Genomic DNA, 26,674 nt, shown 5'->3' on the forward strand with positions numbered 1-26,674 from the left:
AGTTAGGAGAGATTAGAAATGAAAGCATGACTTTAAACTGTTATGACRTATGAAGCAGGAAGAGTATTTCCTGAAACTTTTATAACTATTTTCAAGTATTAATCATGCTGACTTAACAAAAAAGGTAGATACCAATATGGCATTTTAAATCCGTATACGCATGCTGTAAGTTTGATTGCTCCTGTGAAAGCAGACGTTGCAGCTTGCCCGATAAACAAAAAGGCTCTTTCCAGAAAAGCTTGGCTCTTTCGAACTCGCTTGATAGATTGTATTTTAGCTATGATATCATTCTGTGGTCCACATCATCACCTATGAGGTAGTCTCTTGTGAGGAACGAATTCTGAATTCCTTTATTTAATTAAATATTGAAAACCACCTTCGATGATTAAAATACAACAAAAGCAGTGTTTTACAAAGCAGTACATGTCAGTGTGCTGTAAGGAGGAAAAAGCGACTTTACCCTTAAAAGTTTCTGAGGAGAGCAAAGCTTCACAAAAACTTTAGTTTAGATTCTATAAAAGAGAGTTTTTAATTAAATGCAGCATTTTACTGTAAAGAGGACAGACTTTACTTATGTCAAAATGCTCCTTAGAAGCCACATAAAGCCGTAAAAGACAATATATGAAAAAGCTTTCTTATAGAAAAGAAGAACACCATCCCATGAAGCAGATTTCCAGATGTTTGGAAACATTAGAATTTCCTGTCAGTATATTTAGGTAACATTAAAATGAGGTTAACTTTCCATTCTGCCATCTCTCTTCAAAGATGAAAGAGAGTTCACTGCATAAATTGCCTTATTGGTAATTCGTTGAAGTAAACTATGGAAACAACTTTATAAGAAGCAGTAGTCTCCTTTTGTTGGTTATGGTATTGCCAAGCAAACTTTTCTTAAAATTAACCTTATTAACTCATTTCATATTAAATGCAGAGAGAATTTTTCAAAGTTACATTTGAATAGGTAATAAATGGATATCAGTAAAGAGAGAACTGAAAACTCCATTTCTGTGTTCAGCTAGATTATAGTAATTAGTGTAACGTCTAGTAAAATAAATGTACATAAACATAAATATAATCAACCATATGTTATGTTTGTACTGCTCATTCATTAAAAATTTTATTTAAGGACAGTTTTATGGGTTTGGACATTCACAGTATCTTTGAAATTTAGCTTGCTTCCCAAGAATCTATTGTGACCTACAGAATCCAATAAGGAATTTACAGATTTAACAGAAAATTGAGAGGCAAAGATATAGATGTTGCAATAACAAAAAGAAAAAAAATTGTTTAAATATTGCCTATATTAAATGCTTCTAGAGGCTGTAGCTGCAAAATAACCTCGTCCTCCTGTTCATGGGAGATTATTAGATTATCAGATTTTTTTTTTTTTTTGGTCTGCTTAATAATCCCTACTTCTTTGGAAGGAAAAGCAATGTCACTGAAAGAGAGATTAGTAGATTTTTGGTGAGGGTGCACAGGCTCACTGTGTAGCTTTTATAGCTTTTCTGATATATAAAATATACACCTTGTCTTGGAACTGGGGTTTAGTACAGGACTGGTGGTTGATTTCTTTAATTTGTTTTAAAGATGAGCTTTTTTTTAGGTATCCTGAAGCTACCATAAGCAGCCAATTTTAACACGCACCTTTAAAAATGCTTGGTATGATAACAGATGTAACAAAACATGGATTTTCTTTTAAATAGTTTATCTGGTCTTCCACATACATTGTCCCTGGATATTTTTAAAGACATGGTCTTCAAGTTTCAAGAATTAAGGCACCATCTAAGCTGAACCTCAGTAAGATCTGAGTGACTTATTTCCTTTAACTTTTTTGCAAATTGTAGTTTTAAGAAATGTTTAGCTGCTTATTTCAAGGCTTCTTTGCAAATCCTAGTTTAGAAAAAAACTCTTACCTTTAACAAGGCACTTGATTCTTTGAGAACTGATAGCTTCTGGCAGTTCCCCTTCTGAATGCCCCAATGTTAAAATGTTGCTTTCTTTAAATTCTGTTTAATTTAGTTTTAGTTTTTCCTATTTTAATATGTTTGAAGCATTTTCTAGTTAGATTTAGGAGCTGACATTAATATAATTCCATATTTTGCCTTTAAAATACAAACTCTTTGTGTCCCTGAGAGGAGTTTTAAATGAAATATCTGGAAATGAATTTCATTTCATAATAATTTTGCTGTGGCTTTGAAAAGACAATTAGAGTTTTGAATTTTTACAAACATGCTGGAATATCAAGTATTCATTTATTCATCACTCCTTTTGATATCATTGTAAACAATGCTAGACATAGTTTTATGTCATCATTTTTTATTCGGTTTGTTGTCTGGTTTTAAAGAGACAAGTTGTTTTTCTTTTTACTCCTATTCCAAGAGGTTCTCCTGCTTTTAAAAAACCTTTTTGAAGTCATCTTGAAATATAAAAATAGAACATCTGTGACAGATCTGTTGTGCACATATTTCACATTTCAGGATCCAAGGAGATCTGGTGGTCTGCAGTATCCGCTTGTTAATTTCTTGATGAATGGGTAGAAAGGCCAAGAAGTGCACTCAGTACAGCACGTCTTCTCAAGACAGATGATCTCAAATAAATTCTATTCCCAATCAGTTTTTGATTTGTTAGGTGTTAAACTATTTCTTTGTGAGGACAGTGTTTACAAGCCTTGTAATGAGACAGCCCTGGGAGACCTTACTCTTCTTGCTGTAATTTTGATAAATGGAATTCTAATTCATAAAGGATATAGTGATTGAAGGGCAACTCTGGGTCTCGTACACTTTCATTTAGATAAATGTTTGGTACAGTACAGCAAAACTGAGGTGCACTCAGCAAAGTGATAAATTTAAACAACAGCCAAACCAGAGCCTTTTCTATCAAGACAAAGAAGCACCATTACTATATTTCCTTTAGACGAATCCATGTTTAATATTATAAACCAAAATGGATTTTAGAAACATTTATCTTAGATGCTAAGCTCCAAATTTGCCAAGTTCATTTAATGCCTTTTCCTCTACCACATTTCTTACATTGCAAATATTTCTGTAATCTGGTAACTGAAACCATCATGACAAGGTAGTTAAAATACACTACATTTCAGGTTCTTCTTCTGATGCATTTTGAGCATTAGTAATAATTTGGAGCTTGGACCTTTTTTTGTAATTTTTAAAATRTAACTTCAGGCATAAATAATTTTAAAGGACTATAACTAATCTAATCAGCTATTAAAAAAATAGTTGACACTGTTATTCCAAATCAGTACTTTTGAAGTAATTCATTTGAAGAATATCACACCCTGTGAAAATGAGAAACTTTCATAACACTCACTAGAACTACCAGAAAGGAAGAGAACAGTATTTTCATTCTTCATTTCTCCACCATGTTAGTTCGTCCTGGACCTGGTCCCCTGCAGTATCAAGTGCTTCACAGCATGAGCAATTACTTGTGTCAAATGATGCTAAGCTCCCTTGTAGTAAACACAATTGTAACAAAATTCTGATTAGCAGTTAAATACTCGAGACAATGCTGATGTAATAAAACTGAAGGTTGGCTACAACACAGTACTCTTTCTTGCTTTTCAAAACTCTTACAGTTCTTGTTCTTTTTGTGAATTAAAAAAAAAATAGCTTGGATTTAATATTGAAAGCTTTTCCACCCCTCAGTTATTTGATTCAATTATTTTAAATGAGGTGACTTGTTCTACATAGTAACCAATGCAAGTGAGTTAAAGATTACAGCCTAATAACTGATTCCACCAAAAATATCAGTATACATTTCAGTGTCAGTATTGACTCAATTACTGTCAATATCAATGTGGTCTTAATGGAGAAAACCTCAGCTGGGAAGACTAGAGATGCTGTCCTTAATTTTGGGCCAGCTTGGTGAGAAAAAAAATAGGCTTTTGTTGCTTGCTTGCTTGTCTTTACCTGCTCTGTAGTTTCAGAAATAGCAGTTGGGATAATAGCAGCAATACACAAGAGGTTAAAATTGGACTATTCAAAATGTGAAGTTGCCTCAGCGTGTGGTGGCATCCCTCTGTAATAACAAAACTGCCTGACACTTAAATTCTATTCCATGCATGTATCTTCACTAACCCGTCTGCTTATTATATTCCTGTTAGTTGTCCTGTATTAATATGAGGTCATGAGTCTTAATGGGTCTTACCTCATCATTTTATGTCTGCCATAGTAGTATACATCACATAAAGTCCAGGTATTGTGGAACATAGTAGAAATCCATGCTCATTCAGTTCTGCTAGGATTTCACCCATAATTCTGTAGCTTAATAGGAAAAAAATTTCCAAATTATGTGCAGGATTTTGAAATATTATGCCAAATTGTGTGCGGGAAGGATTAGATTTGATTTCTATTTCTTAGTTACGAGAGCTGAAGATGTCTAGATTTTATACAAAATAAATTTGCATTGCCCCCTGAGTGTGGTCAGTTCTTACCTGAAAATTTTAAAAGATTCTAATTCAACTAAAAATGAATGCTAAAGATAAAAGAGCCTTTTATAAGGAAGGTGGTGCTTTTTATTTTCCATATAAATAAAAATATGTTATAATCCAAGGTGAAGATGCAGAGATTTCTGCTTAGGAAAAAAACAGAAAGCATTCCAGCCTAAGAAGCTACTACAAATCTGTTATATTGAAAATAAAACTTATAACCTCTCCCTAACTAAGAAAGAAATGGTGGGCCAATCTCACAACAGTATGTTAAAGGTACCAGAGTAGAATTAGTTTTGTTTATAGCTGCCAACCTATAATTCTTCCAGTTACCTTGCAACAGTATCTCTGTATTTCTTAAAAGTTTTTTTTTTTTATGATTCTATCATTTTTGACCACACTATGATTAATTTCTTATGTAAAGTGAATACATTCCGAAAATACTAGTAGGACCTTCCCCAAATGTAAGATGAAGCATCTTCTGCCTTAAGGAGCGGTCAGTCTGAACAGACAAAGTTGCCTGTAGGCAAGAAGAAAGGGTAAATCCTCCTGTGAAGTCCTTGTGATAATTGGCACATGTCCGTACACCAGCATTTTTATTGTGCTCCTCAAAAAAAAAACAACAAACAACCCACACAGCAGAGTTCACTCACTGTGCATGTCCTTTTCTTTGCCTCTACTCTGAAGCCCTGCACAGCTCACCTTGCTACTACCGTATCTTGAGCTATCCCATCTCTTACTTCACCATCCTATCTTTCCTATCTTCAAGACCAAAATCATGGCATATCTTGAATTCCTGAAAGCATCTCCTTTATTCAGAGAGTAGGTGGTTTGAGCCCTGAGAGGTCAGTCAGAGGCAGAATACCTAGAAGACAAGAGAAACTCCTGCTAAATTCATTGGTAGTGGAAAGCTAGTGGAACAATACAGAACATCTAGCAAATGGGAATTATTAAAAGCAGGACAGCCTTTGTGAAACAGAGCTTGTCTTTTATTCAAGGTATATTTTGAAAGACAGAATGAGGCTGCGTATTTTGTAATCCTTGACAAAATTTTAGAAAATGTTCTTTCCCTTTTTCAATTAAGATGATGTATTCTGTATTTTTTTTACTACTTGACTGTGGGTTTTTTTAATTTAAAATGTTATTCAGCTAAATTCACAACATTTGTAACTTTTGTTTAGGCACTGAAGAAGATGTGGTAAAGTCAAAGAAAACCTTTCGAAGTCAAGCTGTAGTAAATCAGAATGCAGAAACGGAGCTTATGCTGGAAGGGGATGATGATGCTGTTAGTCTGCTCCAAGAGAAAGAGATCGACAACCTTGCGGGTAATTATATTCTTCATTACAAATAAGATATGAACCCAAAGCTCTTTTAAGTTTGTTATTTCTTAACTTTTGCAGCTAGTCTGTTAATGTTGACAGCTAAGTATACAATTACACTGAGAACAGATTCTTTATGTTCTAGATTTAATATGATGTCTTACTTCCATGATCGAGGGGAATTGATTACCCTGCACATGCACATTGCACAGTCTTTCAGAGAAATAACAGTACCTCGAGTGCTCTCTACTAATTCCTGTTACTTTTTATTGTAAATTCTGTAAGCCCACTGTGGAAGGTTTCTTCTTTTGGTTGAAATGGCAATGGGGAGTAATGCCAGCATTCAGTGTTATGTGAGTCAGAGCGTGGTTGCGCACTCTCATGACTTGTTCCCAAGTGCCGTGGAGCTTGCTGAGAGACTCCTGCTTCTGCACGCTTGCCCCCCCTGCTCTCGCTCGTGGAGTGCAGGGGGCTGCACAGTAGCTCTCCCTGCCTGTCACAGCAAGAGGGAAAAGCTGCCTGTTGTAAACAGGGACTAAGACAGAATGAAGCTATAAGCAACAGATGAACTTTTTTAGTTAGAATATGAACTGGGAATGAATGCTGTGCAGAAACATTCATGAAAGATCTCTTCTTTCCTTTCTTCCTATGTGAAGATACACAGTGAGGTCTCAGCTTTGTCCCTGTGTTCTAGCGAGCTCTGTTACAGTTCTGTACTGAAGAAATACTACGTTTCCTAAGGAAGTAGTGTGGAAAGAAAGGCACATTAAAGTTTGAAAATGCAATCTCCATTCAGATGAAATAAAAATGTGAGACCTGTGAAATGCAGTATGGAATTTTTTAGATTAATTTACTTAGGAATACCTGTTTTAAATTACTCCATTAAGGGGAAATTTTGTGATGTCTCAGCATTTTTTCTGCAGAATTTAATTTCCAAAATAATTATCTTTGCTCCTGCACTTTCTTATGATGCCATAGTGGAAGTTTGTAGCAAAGATAAAATCATACTTGGATTTTTTTTAAAAAAAAGAAAAAAATGTCTAAATGGAAGTTGGTCTCATAGCTTGAAACTAAATTACAGGGGGGAAGGAAGGGGCTTTTATTTTAGAGTAATCAGCAGTATATGATTATCCCAGTTAATATGTCCATATTCTTGCTTTTCTTTATGTGGACATATAAACTGCTAACCATTGCTGAGACACTGTTATCTTAAGTCAATAAAATAGTAAGACAGGCAGGACCACTAATGTGGTATTTTGCTCTATATCCTTTTCTTCTTTAGAAATGAAAACTCAGAAGCAGCTTCAGCTAATTTCTTATATCTAAGAACAGTGCTTCCAACTAAATATATATATTGTTTAAAGGCTACAATCTGACATTAGATCTAAGTATTGATTAGAACTGCAGGGTGGTCAGAAAAAAAATTGTCCATTCTAGAAGTTCTCACAGTCCACTTTACAGTTCTCATATATGCCCCAACACTGCCATTTCATTTGAACACACAGATGCAATACAACCCTATAGCTACCTCCATCTGAAAAAACCTGATGTTTCAATGAGTCCTTAAGTATTTGTGTGCGATGATCCTCTTACCAGAGATCACTATATATATGACATCCCTTGCTCCTTCAGGACATAGGACAGTAATTCTAGTCCCTTGCTTTTATAGGTGTAGAAATTGGACAACATTTTAGATATTAGAAAAGGAGAAATTACAGAAATTAAAACATATTAACTTTTGAATTATTGACAGGAAATATGTCATAAGAATGTCAGCAATTAGCCTTTGCATTTCCTATCAACACTAACAAGGACAAGCAAGACACTTCCACATGTGGCAAGGTGACATGTTAATGGTACTGTATGTACACCAAAAAATATGAACTTCCCAAAAAGAACTCACTTTCCACCACTTCATTTTTACTATCAGATAAACTGTAACATTTGCCCCTAAACCCTTGCTCGTTTTTAGTACGAATTCTATTCTTTTGGTAAGAATAGAGGGAACGATTTTGAGAGGTAATGCTCACGCATGGTATCATATGTGATATTTTACCAATCAGTGAAAAAAATTAAATCCTTGAATACCCAGTGTCCATTTTGCTGCATGATTCTGCATAGAATGACATCACTATTTTACAGGGTTTTGAATATATACAATGTGAATCTAAAACTGGAGACCAGTAACTGATATCGAGAAAAACAGTGGGCAAGGTGGTTTTTATGCCTAAGAAAGTAAGAACTCGTAGGCTCAGAAGAGCAGGCCCCAGTAAAACCAGACTGTCATTCTTCATCTAATTCTGGAGAGTGATTACGTACATTCAGTGCATGTGATCCAAAAATCTCCGAGATATATCAAGTCATGGTATATCACAATGTCATTTATATCTAGTTACCTTTCAGACTGAATGACAGTTAGGAATTTCTATAGTCAGATATGTCCCCAATTTAACTTTAAAGCTTAAATCAATTTAAACCTGCTTTATAATGATTTGGATTGTCTCAATAAAGAATCAGAATTAAACAAAATCATTATAAACCAGGTTTAAATTGATTTAAGATTGTCTACATTTAACTAGAACAATTTAACGTCGTTTTTTCCATGAAACTAAGGTACCTTTTAAAGAGACAAGACCTTAGTTTTTAGAAAACTTTTAACTAAGACAATATAAATATTATAATATTTTGATTTGTAAAGTTAAAACTAAAAAAGGAAAGTTCGAAACAGATTGAGACTGTTCTTACAAAGTTCTCTGTACATACCTTTTGTTCCAGAGACTCTTTATAGTTTTTCATCAACCATGTGGCACAAATCAATGTAAAGTTCACATTGATAAATTACATATGGGATGGCGAATTTTTTAGATAATTATAGTCTGAATATTTTTATTATATAGTCTTAGTATTCCATATGTTGCAATGGCAGTTGTTCAGATTTCATTATATTAAGTAGCATTTTAAGAAAATATAAAAATCAGAATCCATGTTCCTATGGAGTTCTTAGAATCATGAATTCTAAGTTAGCCTCAAAATTTGTAACTAAAGCAGTATTTTAACTATATTACAGTATAATGAGTTATCAAAACCTGTTGTTCTTGTCTGAGTATTTACATATTAAAACATTCTACATTTTTCTGTTTCAGTTTTAGCTCCCTTTCTTCCCAGACTGTTCACTTCAAGAGGCAAGTCACATCTCTGTTAGAACTAATGATTGAGATAGTCCAGTCTATTGTAGCATTTTTTCTAATACATTGTGAATCTGTGGTAATGCAATCAAATCCACTGTAGTGAGTTAATATTACTAACGCTTCTCCTTTGCTTTTCCTTTTTGATTTTCTAATGCTGCAGTAGGGCTCTTACATACTTACCCTTTCTTTTAAGAGTCTGAGAATGCAAATTTGCTAACAGTTTGTGTTCTGCTTAGTAGATGACTTTTTCAGAATGAAAAATATATGGATGTATTCTAATATCATAAACTAGCGTTCCCGAAGGGCAGCATATTTTAACAGAAAATTAATATTCTTTTGGCAAACTTTAAATAACAAAAGCACAGACCTCATACTAGAATAGATCCTAGAAAACAAAACAAATGTGGAACCACTTAAGGTTTATGAATTTTACATTTTAGAAATACATTCTCTTTGTCATGAGGTTGCTGTTGGCTTGCTAAGAATTGTTTGTGCACATTTCAGAACAGAATTTGGTCTTAATGATGTTTCTGAAAGGTACGTGTTCTACAACTGGAGCACATATCATCTATTTTGTCATATGGCTGGTGGCACTAGCAAATAAGACCAGCTGGGCAAAGTAGCCCTGACAAAATCTTTTGCTAGTCTCTAAACATTAGTTTCTGGAAGAGAAGAAAGGAAAGAAAGAGGAGGATGTGAGGCTTTGGGTTATTTAAGGAAGACAAAAGGCTTTGGCAGGCATCTGTCTGGTTACTTGCACAGGCTCAATCAACTCAGAATCTGACTTCCTCATAAGCCATAGTGAATTATATCCTCACAACAGCCTTGCAAGAATAAATACATATTATTCTCTCCATTATACAAGGAGACTGAGTAAGTCATCCAAGTAAGCCCATGGTAAGGCACTAACTGACTTTAATGCATGTTAGTCTTAATGTGCCTTAGCCTTCACTGCAAAATCTTCCTTTCTTCCTGCACAGCATCTTTAGGTGGAAGAACCCCCCCCCCCCAATGCATATTTGTCAGTAAAGTTTTAGTGAGAAGCAGCAGCCCCACATTGCATTAGCTTTTATCAAACCTGAACTTCAACGTAGAAATTATAGAAAGAATCATTACTACCTGCTAAAAAAGAGCTAATCTTCCATCCAAGCTAGCATTGCTAGCTAGTCCACATTAACATGAGGGCTAAATGAGATAAGCCCTCTCTCCAAACTTCTCTGTAGTGTGCCGAATGTATTGACTTACTGCCCTGTGCTAAGAAGCATGTTGTGTCATGGGGATTTGACAGCTTGTAGTATTATTAATGAGATATAAGACCTTTCACTTCCAGGTCATCCGTTTGAAGTCCAGACAAGATTGGTGGTAACCAAACGTTATCAACATCTGTTTTGTGGCCTATGCAAAATGAACTTTTTGTCTCAATTCAGACAAACTGACAGAAATCACCGCTATTATGAGCAATTTCCAATTGAAAAAATATTTGATATGGTCTTTATGGGAAATTGGAATAGTGCCAAAAGTTCTACTATATAGAACTATGGTTAAAACTACATAGCAGCACCTCAAATAAAGAAGTAAATCATTCAGCCCTTAGAGGATATTTTCTATTTCGGGTTGTAACAAAGGTTTAATTTACTTTTCTGATAGTATTTTGAAGCCTTGCATAGGGCCAGATACTGTACTAAAAACTGTATCTAGCTAACACACCAAGCAAGTGCATCTAAGGCCACAAAAAGCTCATGGAATAAGTATTTGGGATGGAAAACTTAAATACAAGTGACTCATGTTTAAATATATATATATGTGTGTGTGTGTGTGTATGGATGGATGTATATATAAATCAGAGACTGAATTCTCTTTAGTAGAGTTGACCATTGTAGATTCTGGTAAGCTGTTAGCAGCTTTTTCTTAACTATTCTTAAGGAATAATGTAGGGGCATTTTTTTTTTCTCAAAATGTTCTCAAACACTCTCAAAACACTTCTAGGGTATGTTAGATCATTTCCATGCTCATTGTTACCGGATTTAGACAAAGAGTGGATTTTCTGAAAGTAAAGAACAATAACATGGGCCTCTAATGAGAAGGCAGATTTTTGGATTTTGCAGAAAAAAACAATCATTTTCTTTGGGGCCAACCAGTAAAAGTTTTGTTAAATTATCTGTTAGAGTAACATGACATAATGAGTCAAAAGACAGGACCAATAGCCCATTATATTGTCTCCAGGAGTGACCACAGCCTACCCAGGAATTCGTAGAGAAGAGGGGAGGAATCATCTTCATCCCTCTCAAGCTCCTGGAGGGCTTCGTGTGAGAACTGTGTCTTGCCTGTCCTGGCCAAGGCTTCTGCTCCCTCTGTGGAGCACCCGCAGGAGACTGCTCTCCCCAGGAAGCCGTCTCCTGCAGGGCCACAGGAGCCCTGCCTTCCATTGCATGCTCTCCTCCCCTGCCGTGGTCGCCATCTGTGCACCAGCAGCTCCGAATGGTGCTGGAGTCTGGAGGGATCCTGCAGGGGCAGAAAGCGGCAGCCACAGGGGAAGCTTGGGAAAGACTATAACAAGTGTGTGGTGATGCTTCCTACTGATTCTCTCCAAGCCTCCAACTGTTTGCATCTCTGCGGCTTCCTGAGTCAGGGGTAGTATTTATTCTCTTTCTTTCTTTTCTCTCTTTCTCTCTCTTTCTCTCCCTCTTGCTCTCTCTCTTTCTGTCTCTTTCTTTTTCTCACTTTTTTGCTCCTTTTTCTTTCTTGCTCTCTTTCTTGTTCTCTCTTTTTTTATTTTCTTGCTCTCACCCTCTTCCTCTCTTCCTCTCTCCCTCTTTCTCGATCTTCTTCTCTCTTTCCCTCTTTCTCTCTCTTTCTCCATCTGAAGGTTGCTAAGGTACCCGAAGCTTTTCCTTGTTTTAAGTTTTTTTAAAGAAAGAGTGTGTGTATGTGTACACACAGTCACGTCAGTTGGACAACCAAATGTCAGAGTTTCAATAGAAAATATCAGAACAAAATGTTTTGATATTTCTCCCAGCTTTTCAAGTTTTTCAGTGTAGACTACTCACTGAATTCGACATGCACTCCTGAATAGTTTTCTCCCCCCAAACTCCATTTTTCTTGCAAATTAGCATTCAAGATAGGAATTTCATTGGAGGAGGGGGGATGTGGGAGCAGAGTGATTCTTTTTCCCTTTTTATGGTAGACACGTAACTACCCAAACCTTGTACTTCCAAACATGGAAATTTCATTCAGCCAGATATCCATAGTTTCTGCTTATTATATATGCAGATTTTGATCCTCAAGTCTAAGTACAAAAAGGAAAAACATATTTGTATGAGTTTAATTTAGAGTACAGACTCAGGCATAGACTGAAAACAGTTATACTACTGATATGTAGTTGGCTTTCACATTGAAAACAACAAAAAAAGCCCCACAGTGTCTATAACATTCTATTTTTAGACATCTCAGTGTTATTTTAATCATTTTTCCACATTACTATCCAAAATAGCTTAGTATTTTATAAGGTGGTTGTCAGTCACGTATGACAGAGCTCCTAAGCACAGCTTTGAAAAGCTCTTCTCTTTTTACCTTACTACACCCTGTTCTAAAACTGAACGTCTTTGACTTTTAAAATGGCAGCTGTCTTTTCTGCTTTCCAAACTTCTGAAATGACGCAGTTCAAACATTGTTGCTTTGTATTTGTGGAAGGCCCTGAGAGTGCTTCACGTGCTCAAACTATCCACTCACACCAGATTACTCATATTTCTGTTTTTCATAAGTTGCAAAACTTTTTTTTTGTTTTGAAATCTCTGAGACTGCAGAATTAGGTTGCAGTGGAGGCTAGGAAGCGCACGCTCACCTACTGCAGAGCTCTGTAGCTTCTCCCTTGTCCCAGGGTACCACACACGAGGTGCAACTGGTTACCTGATCAAAGATCAAGCCAACTGGCTCTCTGATACATAGGAAACAGTAGGACAGATGCCATCATATGGCACTACAAAAATAACACACCTAGGCCTAAGGAGCTAGTTGTGTGCGATTCCGTACTTCTGGGTCTTACTTCATCTTCACTATGCAGTTATCAACATATAAAAATCCCTGTTCTCCAAAATCTTTGTAAGACCTACATAGATTAGCAGTATATAGGAATATATGGTATCTAGGAGTATATCCAGAATTGTATTAACACTATCTATATTAAATTAAGCACCTTCACAGACCTATGGACAGATTTTTTCCTTTTTTTTTTTTTTTTTTTTAACACTGGTATGACAAAAGTAAGCTAAAAATCAGTCAAGAAGACAGTTTGGTTAGTCCTGGTTTCATTGGTCAGAAATTCTACAAGTGGCAACCTCATCCAGTGCATTTGAGCAGTCCTTGCTGGTACCTGTTAGGTAAAGATTTTTAGCTTGGCTTTTTAAAGAAACAAAGTTTATGTGCGAGCACGCTCTGTCAGCCTTTATCTGTGTAACTTCTGAACCTGGAAGCCATTTTGAACAAAATCTAACACAGGACTAGGGATTTCAGAGGCAATAAAATTCCTATAAGGAAATCAGGTTGTTAAGGAAAAAAACCCTGCATGACAGAGACTGCAGCATCAGTTCTGATTTTATTTGATACCACAGTGTGAGAGTCTTTAGAAGTTCCCTCAGTGTGGGAAAACAAAACATGCAGTCAAACACTGTTTACACTTATATAAGAAAATGGTCTGTATTAGTTCTAGTGTTGTTTAGAGATACTCTCTATATTTTTGGATAATTTTGAAATAACAACTATTGCATCTTAGATGGTTCTTATAAATATACCAAACAAGCCATATGCTAATTCAATAACTTATTTCATTCTTCCAAAACACACGTACAAGTAGCTAACCAAAAAAATGAACTTAAAAATGTCACAAGCTATCTGAACAGAGTATTTGCCTTCACTACAGTCTCAGGAAGTATAAGGCTTTCAGTTTATCCTGAAGAGCTTTTCCAGAATGGAGACTACAAGAAATGAAACCTGAGGGCTCACATCTTTCATTTCATTTCTAATCAATTGAGCTCTATTGGCATGACAAGGTACACAAGCTGGACTGTATAAGATACCTGTCAAGTCTGGTGCACTCAGACTTGCAGTTGGGATTTGATCCCTCATGTTCCTGTTTCAGTGTATATTGCATAGCATGATGCTATCTCTGCTTTCAGATTTTTCTTCCAATATTAGATATACTTTTCTAAGGTGTGTTTTTTCTGTTTATTTTTTGATTAAATAGCTCTAGTGGTTCTCTGAGAGACAAAAACTGTCACTTATGTGAGCATGTTCGGCATCACTTAAGGTTTTCTAGGTTGAAGACAGTACCTTAAAATTCACCTGAAAATGAGGAGGAAGCCAGTGCAAGTCATAAAGCATTAGTATAATATACTCACATCTGGATACACCACTTAACAATCCAGCTCTTAGTTTCTGAAACAGCCTAAATTACTTAGTAGTTCCAAGGTATAGCTTCAGGCAGAGCGCACTGTATGAATCTAATTTTGAAGAGGTAAATGTATGCATTGCAGTAGTGGAGTGCCTATCTCAAACGTTCATGTATTTCTGGCCAGATGTAAATCATTATGGGGAGTCTTGATTATTATTAATACCTGATCATCTGCCAGGTTGGAGCTAGCTTGAACATGTCCTAGAACAATACTAAATCCATAGAAGCCATTTAGTTATAGGACCTATGAGGTTCTCATGTATGCCACAAAATGAATTGGACTTCACCTACAAAAGGAGGCAAAATTTGATTTCCTAAATTGGTGTAGGTTGTCTGTTAGACACACAGCTAATTGTTCCATTGGACCTTCAGTGAGAAAATGCCTAATAAGATTGACTTTGGTAGTGCTAAGCTTGTCTATGCACGTTCTTTAATTTTATTCTTTATTTTATTCTTTATTAAGTGGTTGCTTTCTGTTATATTTTGAACAATGTAAAGAGATATATATTTCTAGGAATTCTGTGAAACCCTTTTTTTTCAGGAAGAAGTACTATTTCATATTTTTCTTTTAATGTGTCCAGCAAGGTATGCAATGCAAGTAATAATTTACTTGCGGAGGTGCATGTGTGTCTTCTTTTCAAATGTATGCAAATTATGCATATGTTTGAGAGAAAATTCCATTATTTTTTCTTAGGTGACGCTATCTTTAAGCATTTTTCTCAATCTCATCATAAATAGGTATTTACTTCTTACTGTTTCATTCATAGTAGTAATATGTAAAATTATTTTTGTTTACATTTCATTTTCTTTTTAATCAAATGCAATTGTTTGCAGTTATGGCACCACTTAAGAGAACTTGCTGTAATTGTTTAGTTATTGTTGTTGAAAAAGACCACTGGAGTAGATCTTTGGTGTTAGTTTTAGTGTTATATGCATTCTAGAGGAAAGGGGGGAAAAAGGTGTGGAAAATTTTGGAAAACAGGGCCTATCCACGCTGTCAATGATATCAAACAAACAATAAAAATCAATCCCTCCCTCACAATATGAAACATATGATTGTGAAAGAATAAAATACCAACAAAGTAAGCTTGGGGATCTTTGAAAACAAGGGAAAGGAGTTGGGGATGTTACTTAAGGGGGGAGGAGAAAAACAAGACTGTAGTCAAGTTTAGACTTAGATTCTGTTTTTTTACAATCAAAAAGTTGTGTAAATTATTCCATTTATTGAAACTGTTGAAAGTGATATGAAAAGGGAGCTATATATATACACAGTCCTGTAGAAGCCTTGGTTTGAGTGAAGGAGTTACTCGCTGTATCTGCTAATGTGGAAAACAAATGGGGGGCAACCATCCACATGTAAGTTCAATATATTTATTGCAGGGCTTTTAAAGGCTGCTCTGTAACAGATTTATGATGACAACAGGAACAAACAGGCTAAATTTGGACAATTTTTTTTTAGGAATCTAAGTTGTTTACTTGTTATTTACATGGCAGTGCATGTATAATAATTATTATTTTTTTTAATTGGTTGAAATATTTTTTTGCTTTCCTGACCACAGCACTTTTCACAAAGCTTTTGGTGCCTATAGCTGTTTCTGCTTTTATCCTTGTATCTGCTTGTATCACATGATTTATATTTTGCAAAACTGAAGGTTTTTGTGTGTGTGTGTGTGTGTGTGTGTGTGTGTGTGTTGTGTGTGAATTGTTTCAAATATATGCACTTCTAGTCATTCTAAATGCAAGTCAATGTCAGATACACTTGGCATTAGAGTTAGTTAAAGTGCTGGATTAATTTCAGTTCTCTTATTTCAAAGAGACTGTGAATGATCTTTAATTATTATTTGTATTATTTGAAAGTTTTGCTTAAGTATATCAAAGTACAAATTTGGGTTTATACAAACTATTTTGCATCATAAGGTTATTAGTTTCAACTAATCTGGTTTGTATTTTCCGTGTTAAACAGTTCATGAAAAAGAAATTAAGGTGTGTGTTTTGTTTTGTTTTTTTTTTTAAGGCAATGTCATCTAAAAATCAAACATGACAAAATTCATCATGTTTTTATCAGAATGATTTAGAGTAGATTGTAAAATTAAACTGGCCTATATGATTTAATATGTTTTCAAAGAATTTGTTCCTCATCGTATTTTCCATCTATAAATAATCACCGAAGTATTTTTGAAGTTAGACTCATAAACCTGCAGCAGGTAAAATTGCGTGTTTTCATAATTTAGTATATAAAAGCATATATCTTTTCCTGTTTAGGAATAATTGTGCCCAATCATTTTAGCAAATATACCTCCAGTGTAATTTCCAGTCTCATAAACATAGCACATCTGTAGCTCTAGCAATTAAAATGGACAATTTATGAAAATGAAAATGTTTGAAATAGCTTAAAATATCACTCTTTGGGGGCTTTTTTTTAAGACCAGAGTTATAATTTTATCGGTATTGCTTTACTAGGTATCAAGCTCTTCAGCTGATAAAACTTTTCACTTGCACTGACTTTCAGAGTACAAGAGTTCAAGTCCCTGTTCAGCGCAAATGAGCGGGGGGCTGCTACATTCTGCTTTTATTCACTGGAACCTTCCAATCCCACAATCATTTACTTTTGGAAAGGAAATATTATTTTAAAATGTATACGTGAAGTCCCGTTTGTTTTAGAAATGTAAATCACATGTGCCGACCGCAGGGCTCAGTCGAAGTGGAAAATTCTGCATTTGAGCAGACTGCAGAACCTGTGGATCGGAAGTGAATTCTGGGCTGCTTTGGGGGCCGGCGCGTCTCTGTCAGCAGAGCGCCGCTGGCTGCGGCCGCCCGCTCCTCCCCGGAGGGCTGGGAAGGGGCAGCGAAGTGACTCCTCACGAGAGGTGCTCTGGTGGCGGCCAGCCGGCTGGCAAGCCCTGCAGACCCGCGTCCCGTCCAGAAACCCCGAGCCGCCTGGCGCAACGGAGCCGCGAGAAGTGCGCTTTCCCCGGGGCGCACCTGGAAGTGTCCGCGGGCTCCGCGGCTGCCCTGGGTGCGCGCAGGGAGCGCTTGGCGGGATCCCTCCGCGCCCCGGCGGGGCCCCCGCGCACCGCGGGGAGCCGCAGCTCGGCGTCCTCCCGCCGGCGGGCGGCTGCTCGGCGTCAGGTGCGCCCGGCTGGTCTCGCGGTGGATTAGCGATTGCGTTTTGGAAGAGGACCCAAAGCCTCCCGGTACCTCGGTGCCATATGGAAAATCCGCAGTATTTTGATGATGCGTTATGTAAACATTTTAATATCGGATCCTTAAAATCCAGAGACTCTCCCAAAGGGGATTAAAACATAATCCTCTCTCTATATTGCTGTAGTGGATTAATTTCGTATTCTCTCAGTGGCTGGTTTGCTCCCTGAAGGCTACAACAAAAAGACTCGGTGCTCCTTAAACATGCTATGGAATTGGAAGTTGTAATTGGAGATTTCCAAAGGACAAGTGTAAAATTGACACACTGTTAACGCAGAATATTTTCCATTTTGTGCTTTCAGGAGAAAAAAAATCTACAAAGATTTTTTTTAAACTTGGTTTGCACCCCCAGCCCCCAAAATCATCCCATAAATTGGCCAGTGTTTAGAAAATGCTTTCTGCTTTTCTTTGCAAAAAGAAAAAAAAGAGAAAAAAACAACAAACGAACGTTTTCTCGTCTGGAAAGCACACTAATGCTTACTCCTCGTTGCATTTTAATACCTTTGACGTGTTTACATTGCAGCAAATCCAGGGTGTCATTTGACTAGAAGCCAGGGCAGATGCCAAGGTACCGGTCTGGGAGCCCGGAGTCTGTTCTCGAGAGGGGAAGGAGGAAGCCAGAATTCCCTGATTTCCCCTGCCTTTAGTAGCAGGCTTAAGAAGTGAATTTCCCTTTCTCCTCCATACCCACCCCCTTCCTCTGCAGCTCTGCCCCCTCCTCCCGTACGGGTGAGTGTGTTTCGCTAACACCCCCACGCAGTTACTTGCCGGGTGCACCCATTGTCTTCTCCAGGGTTTGGTACTACGGGTCTGGCCTTCTGGCCATTAAATCGTGGTGACTTTATTTATATTTTAGCCACACAACACCAGGGAAAGGAGGTAATTGGATTAAATTGATGGTCGTCCTTCTGGGATTCAGGAAAGCCCACAAACGCCTCCTTAAAATGATAGAATAGCGGTTGTTTCCAATACGCATCCTGTGAAGGCGGATTTCTGCTCGCACAAAGGCCCTGAGCCGGGTGCCGTGCGCAGGGCGCAGGGGGCGAGGGCGAAGTGGCTGCTCTCGGCGGCGCTGCTGGGGAGGCGTTAAAGGAGAGGTGGGAATGGTCTGCTGCAGAGGGCAAGTGCTTCTGCAGGGCAGGGAGCCGCTGCCGATCCCCCTTCTGTAAACACAAAGGAAGGGGGCCTGGGGAATAGAAACCCAAATCCACTTGTAATCGTACAAGAGAATCGGGCATAATTACTTGAGCGACCTAGATGAAGATTGATGAGCCTTTAAAGCGGCGTTTCGGATCGATGTCGCTGCCCGGCGAAGGCCGAAGCCGGGCTCGGCGCGGCTCTCCGCAGGGGCACGGAGGGAAGATGGAGGCGAGGCAGGGAGAGCAGCAGAGCAACCCGCGGCATGTGATTCAGATCAGCTGACTAGGGTCAAGAGGCTACCCTGGTTTATTAGGAGATGGAAAACAATAAAATGAAAGAAAATAGAGTTTGTATCAATATTATCCAGCTGCCACGCTGGGCTGCTGAAAGCTGTCACTGAAGCTGGGCGTTTTAGCTTCCCCTTCTACACGCAGTAATCTGTGCCTCCCTCTTTATTTATTTTGCAGCGTAAATGACAAAACATTGTGCAATACAGTCTCAAATTGGGTGTTACAGTAAAGTAAAACATTAACAACATGACAGTTAGATGCGCTGATACAGGACTAATTTGGGCTAAGTGAGTAATTTGAAGTGTTGCTTGCAAGATCTGGTAGTAATGTGTGTGTGCAATATTGGGGGAGGAGGAGAGAAAAGGTTGCCTCTATGCCTGTTAGCCTTGGTGCGAACTGCAGCCCTGGGCTTGCCTTGTCTTTGCCGGGCCCTCCAAACACGCACTGCCTTCCTCCCCGGAGAGACCAGTGTCTGGGGACGGCAGCTGGGAGCGTACGCAGGCAGTCTGCCGTCTGAACAAGGTCTTCATTATTGTACAGAAGATTTTAACTGCACAACACAGCCAAAATCTCTTTAACGTTCACTGAGATGATCAGTTTGCCAGTTTCTGAAAGGTGCGTCAGTTAGATGTTATACCGAGTTTCTCAATACTAAGACTTTTGTTGTTTCTTTTTTGTTGTCAGATGTGTGTTTGTGTATGCATGTATATGTGTGTATGCTTGTGTATATAAATTAGCCTACACGGTTTAGTGGCTAAATCTAAGAGTGTGTTTTATTTTTAATCTCTTCTTAATTAGAGCGAGTAAGCTTCCTAAACACTGACACTGTCCGCCTCCTAGTAGATTGCATTCGTATTGAAGATAAGATGGCGAAAAAGTGATACCCTGTAGTGTCCTTTGCATTAAAGCAGAAGTTGTTTCCTGATTAAAACCTAACAATTTGTGCGGAAAAGGCTGCCTTTTATAATAGATTTTCCCCTACCACCCCATCTTTCAATGGCCCTGCAAGTGCCTTGTTAAGGAACATATTTTGAGTGAAGTGTTGTTACAGTAATTTTAAAAGGATTAAGTGACAGCAAGTCGAAATAAAAATTATCTTGCCATAAATACACTTAACGATGGTAGCCCTTGTGTGTGTGTGTGGTATTCAAGTAGCTCCAAAAAATCATCTTTTGCGATACTTTCGGAGTTGAGGTCTGGCTGGACCCGGAGTTAAACGTAATGCCGCCAGGTTTCGCTGGGAAGGTTTCTGCTGCCTGCCCGCGGGTGCGGGCCGCGCCGCTCGCCGCTCCGGGGGCCGCGGCCAGCCCTCGCCCGCTAAGCTGCGGCGCCGCTTCACCGAAACTGTGCGTAACGTGTCACTGCTACCGCAGCCTGCCGCTCATAAACAGCGATAGCCGTTAATGAGGAGGAAAAGGGCACGAGGAGTCAAGGAACCTACTTCTGAGAGGCGGCTATTTTTCACTCTAACTCCTCTGAATTTTGCCTCTCGTTGATTTATCTCGCAGCCCTTCGCCCTGCAGCTCGCAAACTCTTTTCCGTCCTGGCTGCGGAGTTCAAAGCGCTGGCCGCGGACGGGCGGGCGAGCAAGGAGGCGGCGGGCTGCAAGCAGCGCTTGCCAGGGGGACCGCGGRGCGCCGGCTTTGCGGAGGGCCGGGCCGGGCCGGGCCGCGGGGGCCGCCCGGGCGCCCTCACCTGACGCCGCTGCCCTTGTCTTGCAGGCCCCGTGGTGCTCAGCACGCCGGCTCAGCTCATCGCCCCCGTGGTGGTGGCCAAGGGGACGCTCTCCATCACCACCACGGAAATCTACTTCGAGGTGGACGAGGATGACCCGGCTTTCAAGAAGATCGACCCCAAGGTGAGTGCCGCGGCCGGCCCCGGGCACACGTGCGCCGGGGCCGTCCCTCCCCTCCCCTCCAAACTCCGCTCCCCTCGGCCGCCTCTCGCCGCGTTTGATCCAAAAGCGCAGTGTGTTAATGATGTTAAATCCTCTATTACGGCGGTGTGCACATTTTTCAGCAGTCTTTCGCTCAATGCCTTTGTATGAACATGGGCAGATTTAGTAGTTAAGCCAATTGCTCTGAAATCCCTGGAGGTAACAGCAGTCCCTGACCGCGGCCTTCCTAAGACACAGCGGAGGGTTTTACCCTTTTAGTGGATATCGGAGAATCCCTTTATTTCAAGAAAGTTGGTTTCCATGTAAGAAAATACTGCTTGTTTTAGTAAACATGCTGATTGCTGAAATCCAAGCTAATGCTTATTTTCTGAGGAAAAAAAGAAAGAAAGAAAAAGAAATGGCTATCGCGTGGGCATGTACCCAAGGCTAGATTCCTGGGAAAGCTCTGTTTTTTCTGAAGTCTTTTACTACTATCAATTCCCCCCCCCCAAAAAAAAAAAAGAAGCCCCAAGCCAGCCGCAGCAGCAGTAGGGGTGCGTGACTCGAGCCTTTGCGTGCACCCGTCCCCGCTGGATCTGAGCAGAGGGGTTGGATCCGGGGCAGGAGGGGGCTGACAGCGCAGGGCATTTATTGCAGGGTGCTCCTCTCTCCTGCGTTTTTTTATTCTTATCGTTGTGCTTGCTTTATTACTTGATTATTGTGCTAGAAGAATGTTACAAGCCTCTCTTTAAGTGAAAAATAGGAGAGAGACTTTTCAAAAGACCTTGGGATTTTTTGAAGAACTATCACAAATAATTTACAAGAAAAATGCAAGTGAACTCGTCTGAATATAAGTATGTTTGTAATAAGGTGATTTCTGTATTGACGAATAATTTCTGAAAGTCGGAATTTTCTTCGCCGTGCTGGAAAAACAGATTCTTTCACAATAGCTTAGTATAACGGTTTCGCTAAAGTACACCCACTGTAAATAGTTGCTGTTTACATCTAGTGTTACATAGGCGATTGGCCTCTTTCAGCACTTGTTGACTGTTAGGGTACTAAACTGTTAGGGTGTTGTTATCTTATGTTTTGATCTTAAAGTCGCTTAAAAGAGAGGCATACTTAGAGCAGCCGTGTGTTGGAGTAGGAACAGGCAATTTTAGGTCGCTGGCAGTTTGGTGCATATGCACGTTCGTGCCCTGCGAACGCAGGGTTGATTTCTGTGAGTGCCACTGGCAATCTTATCACGTTCATAACGGATTTGTAGGTCAGAAGTAATATTGTTGTTCACTTTATTGATGCAGGCTTGACCCTTTCACCTATAAATTTTACTTTCTTCTTTATTACTACTTGCGCCTAAACGTTAGTTTTTGTAAGGAATCAGGTTCAGTATGCTGACTCTGCTTGAGGGATATGTTGTGCTTCCTCAGCATTGCTCAAAGCCGAGCAGAAACACATCAGTGCAGTATAGTAAATCTTTTGAAACTAGATTTATTTTCTGACGGCTGTAAATGGTTACTGTATTAATAATTACCTCAGTGTCTGACAGTTGCTGATGGTCATCTGGAGCTAAATTCTAGCGTATATTTACCACCACTGTTTCCTTACCCTACAAAACTATTAAAAATGCAAAGTCAGAAGGCTCCCCTTAAGTTTACTGCTTTACGGGGATTTAAGCAACTATCAACAGAAAGTCAAAATTCCAAAAACATAGCTGCCCTTCTGATTTTTAAAGTAGAAAACTTGATTCGGTATTGAAACGCTTACCCGTATGCATTTTACTTCATTTATTAGCTTGTAATTAAATAAATCAGCAACAGAAATTAAAATCTAAATCACAAAAGGTAATTATCCAGTGTATTTCAAGTGCATTTTCAAATATATAATTCCAATATTCAAGCGTTATTATATAAGCAGAATCCAAATTTCTTTTGAATATATTTAAATAACATTTCAAGTATATTTATGGAATGTTAGAAATAGAACAAGCAATATATATGAAACGAAAAATGTAAACTTGTTAAGTTCAGACACTTCAAAAGACAATTAACAAAAGTACCATGATAAAATCTACCTTTTTAAACGGTATCTTCTTTAGCAGAAAATGTCCTTGAAGTATCCAAAATGGCAATTTAACTTCTGTTCACCAAATCACAAAACACCAACATCCACAATTTCAAAGACAATGTGAGATCACAATATTTGATACAAATTAAAAGGTACATTAGGGTTTGTTCAGGTGGCATATCCAAATAGTTTTTACTCACAGAGGGATTACATAAAAATACTGGGTTTTGTTATAATCCGTTGGTACCGCTTCTGGGCAGAATGGTCACAATCATGTTAAATTACAGCCAATTTTGCTTTCCGGGTAACATTTTTTTTTTCTCTCACGGGGAACTGCAAAACTGTGATGAAGAGGAATGATACTTGCTGTTTTTATTTGTTTTTCTTTGTGAAGAGCCTAAGCTATATTCCCTTTAAAAGAGAATATTGTTAGCATTGTCAAGTGGAAATATTTGACTTTTCGAACAGGAAGCTTAAACTTCATCAGGATATAGGCAGATGTACCGGTTAGGCCCGCTTTTTATTAGCCTCTAAAGTTTCTCCAAACTTTTCGGGTTGGTAAGTATTTCCCTAGCCAGTCGCCACGTTTGTTTGGCCGCGTTTTCCAGGGCCGAATGAGGTTTGCCCTGAAACAGGTCTAAGTTGGGCAAGAAGTAGTGTGGGCATCGCCTGCACTGAAGGCAGGAGATGAGCTGCAGTAAAATCCCGTTGAGCCGGTCGCCCAAGCAGGACTCGTCCCAGTCCGATTCTCGGGGGTGCTTCTCGCACTCGTAGGAAACCAGAGTCTTCATGTGGTAGTTGTTGAGGGGCTGGCCCGGCAGCTCCAGGTGCCGGTCCCGCAAGGTTTTGAGGATAGAGAGGCATTTCTTCCTGCAGCCGCCCATCTGCAGTCTGTTCTCGGCTTCGGCGAACTGCAGCACCCAGGCATCGCTCTCGGCCGAGCTCTGCTTGCCGGCCAGCGAGTGGCACTCCTTGGACAGGAGGTTGAAGCCCTCCGCTTTGACCTCGGCCACCCGGTTGGGTCCCGGCCAGGGGATGTGGGGAAGCGGCCAGTGGGCAGCGCTCCTTGGCCAGATCCCCGTGCATTTGAAAGCCGGAGTAATTTGCACGACATACCGATCCCTGATTCTCAGCTTCACTTCGCTGGTGTCTGCTACCATCTTTACCACGTCTCTGTAACTGCATTTATCCACGGCTTGAGCCACTAGAGTCTGAAACCGGGAGCGGATTTTGCGAGCGGAGAGGTAGCCAGACGCCGTGATGAACTCCACCCAGAGCGACATACTCCTCTTGCGCCCGTCGCTTAACTTTAACACAGCGCAGCCCGGCAAAGAGCCGTCGTCCACGAAGTTGAAAACCCCCATTTGGTTCAGATAAAGCACCACTTCAAACTCCGTGGGGGAGATGACTTCCAGCCCCTCGTAGCGGTTGTCCATCTCGTTCAAGGAGCTGATGAAACGCGGCTCCTGCACCTCCACTTCCTTCAGCACGTCCGACACCACTTTGCAGACTTCGCGGATCGTTTTAGCGATGGCAGCTTTCCTGGCTTGGCATTTCTCGTTGTAGTATTTATTCAAATGATACACCAGCTTGGCCTGGGCCGCGATCATGTTGGGGCAGAGATCCGGGTTGTATACCGGAGTCTCGCAATAGGCTGTGGGATCCAATGCGGCTGCTAAGGCTGGAGCCAACTTCAGAGGAGAAACAGGCTGCTGCACTCTGAAATGTAACAAATGTTTTTCAAAATGCGCTGGGGCTGCTGCTCCTCAGATGCTCTCTTCCTGCTTTTTTAGATCGGCCGTCTTGAAGTGTGTGTGGCGGGGAGGGGGGCGGGGGACTGGAGGGGGCGATATTTTTCCTCCCTCTTTTTTAAAGGGTCCGTGAGTGAGAGGAARGCATCGAGAGCTGCACCTTCCCCAGCAGCAATAAAAACAAAAGTTGAACTGAGACACAGCGAGGCTTCCAGTAGTCAAAATAATAAAACCTCTTCGTATTTATTTATGTTTTCCTGTAGTAATCACTGTGTGTGTGCAGGGTGGTTAATCAGATGGTGGGAAAAGTGCCGTGTGTGTGTGTGTGTGTGTGTGTGTATGTCAGAAGAAGCTGGCTGTTGGTTTGTATAAGAGCCCAGATGCACTCGTGTGGAAATTATAAAGGCAGGGCCAGGCAGGCGGGCGGCCAATCGCCACTGGGCTCGTCACTGCAGCCTCTTTCAGCTCAAACCCGGCTAATTAATCCCTCTCTAGGAGATAGATATGTATACACACACACACACGCATATATACAAAGGTAGAAGGTTACTGGCAGAAAACCGCGCTGGTCATCCATACGCTCGGAAATCAAGAGAAATCGCTCTCCTTTGGGTGTAACTTGAAGTGTATTGACATTTTGAAGGGACTTGGCAAAACTGTGCTGCTCTGCACTGAATCCCTGTTTGTCTCCTCATGGCTGAAACGTGGATGCAGGTGTATTAATGGGCATCCATCAACCAGGGAGCCCAGCCGAGGGCTTACTCTTACAGCGGCAGCGGCGCAAATTCATTAACTCACACTCGGCGTCAGACCGCGCCGTGATTTCCTCCTGATAGTTGTCTGTAACTGCAAGTGAGAAGTTTTTCTCTCATGAACTGGTCAGTGCACGAGGCAGCAGATTCACGGCAATTTAGTGATCTCTGGAATAAAATATTACGCCAAAGTCCGCGATCTGTGTTGTTTTAAAAGATCTTCTGACGGGGTGTAATCGATTTTAAGGTTTAATGCATTTCGGCATCGTCTCTGCGTTGCTTTTTGTATTTATGTCTTATGAAGGGAGAATCAATTGCTAAACGTATTTGTCAGTTCTTTTTCGCGTTCCCTCCAGAAATCAAGTAGCAGGTATGAACGGTAAATCTGATCTGCCAGTTCTTAGCTTCGTTTTTATATTTCGGTATAACTCTCCAATATATTGTAAAGAATGTACGTTCGGCTGTTTTTCTGAGACATAGTTCCTCTATAAGTATCTCCTAATTTCAAACCTGGACGGTTTATTGTGTTGTGAGCTCTCCTAGCAAGCTGTGTTCAGTAAATACGCGCCCGGGAGGGATGCTAGCGACGGCAAACATGCTGGCATGCTACTAATCCGGCAGTTTGGGTTTTCGCGTGCGATGTGTAATTAGCAAATTTCTCCTTCAGTACCTTAAGTGTTAGCAACGGGGACTTTCATTTGCAAATAAGCTCGAGTGACAAACTCTTCTGCTTTGCAGCATTTACTCAGCTTCGCTTCAAGAAAACTCAAAGTTGTTGGTTTTTTTTTTTTTTTTAGGGGGAAAAAAAAACCCTTTTCGTCCCTTGTCTTTAAGGAATCTTAATCTACCGCCCATTTATTAATTCTTAAAGTAACTGTCAGGGGCATAGCGAGCGCCAGGGAGAAGTCATAACGCAAAGAAAATTTCACGACATTTACTCAACGTATTAATGCGACCAACTTTATTGCATATAGCGAGGAATTCCTGACTTTGCGCTTGGCTCGCTCGGTCTAGCGTTTACACGGGCGTTCCCCTTGCAGAGCGCAGGCTGCTTCCTAGCAGGAACAATTTTCCGCCCGTTAATAAAAGGAGGCTGGGACGTGGGGCTCCCCGCTGACAGCCCGCAGGTGACAGGCCGTCCCGAAGAAGCTGTCCCCCTCTCGGCCGCCGCGCCCTGGCCGCCGGCGCCGGGGCGGCTGCTTC

General features: G+C 39.9%; 2 protein-coding genes across 2 annotated transcripts in view; one reads left to right on the plus strand and one right to left on the minus strand.

Annotated features, from left to right (window-relative positions):
• NBEA (neurobeachin) overlaps positions 1-26,674 on the plus strand; it is a 191,588-nt gene that overhangs the window by 14,038 nt on the left and 150,876 nt on the right. The window contains exons 2-3 of the mRNA XM_026076072.1: positions 5,623-5,766; positions 20,747-20,883. Of these exons, the coding sequence (XP_025931857.1) occupies positions 5,703-5,766; positions 20,747-20,883 (201 nt within the window). The 5' untranslated portion in view covers positions 5,623-5,702. The remainder of the gene's footprint in view (positions 1-5,622; positions 5,767-20,746; positions 20,884-26,674) is intronic.
• MAB21L1 (mab-21 like 1) lies at positions 23,279-25,039 on the minus strand. The gene has a single exon (XM_026076073.1). The coding sequence runs from the start codon at positions 24,576-24,578 to the stop codon at positions 23,499-23,501; it is 1,080 nt and encodes a 359-aa protein (XP_025931858.1). The 5' UTR covers positions 24,579-25,039; the 3' UTR covers positions 23,279-23,498.

The sequence above is a fragment of the Apteryx rowi genome, unplaced genomic scaffold, assembly GCF_003343035.1.
Source record: "Apteryx rowi isolate R43461 unplaced genomic scaffold, aptRow1 scaffold_425, whole genome shotgun sequence".
NCBI lineage: Eukaryota > Metazoa > Chordata > Aves > Apterygiformes > Apterygidae > Apteryx > Apteryx rowi.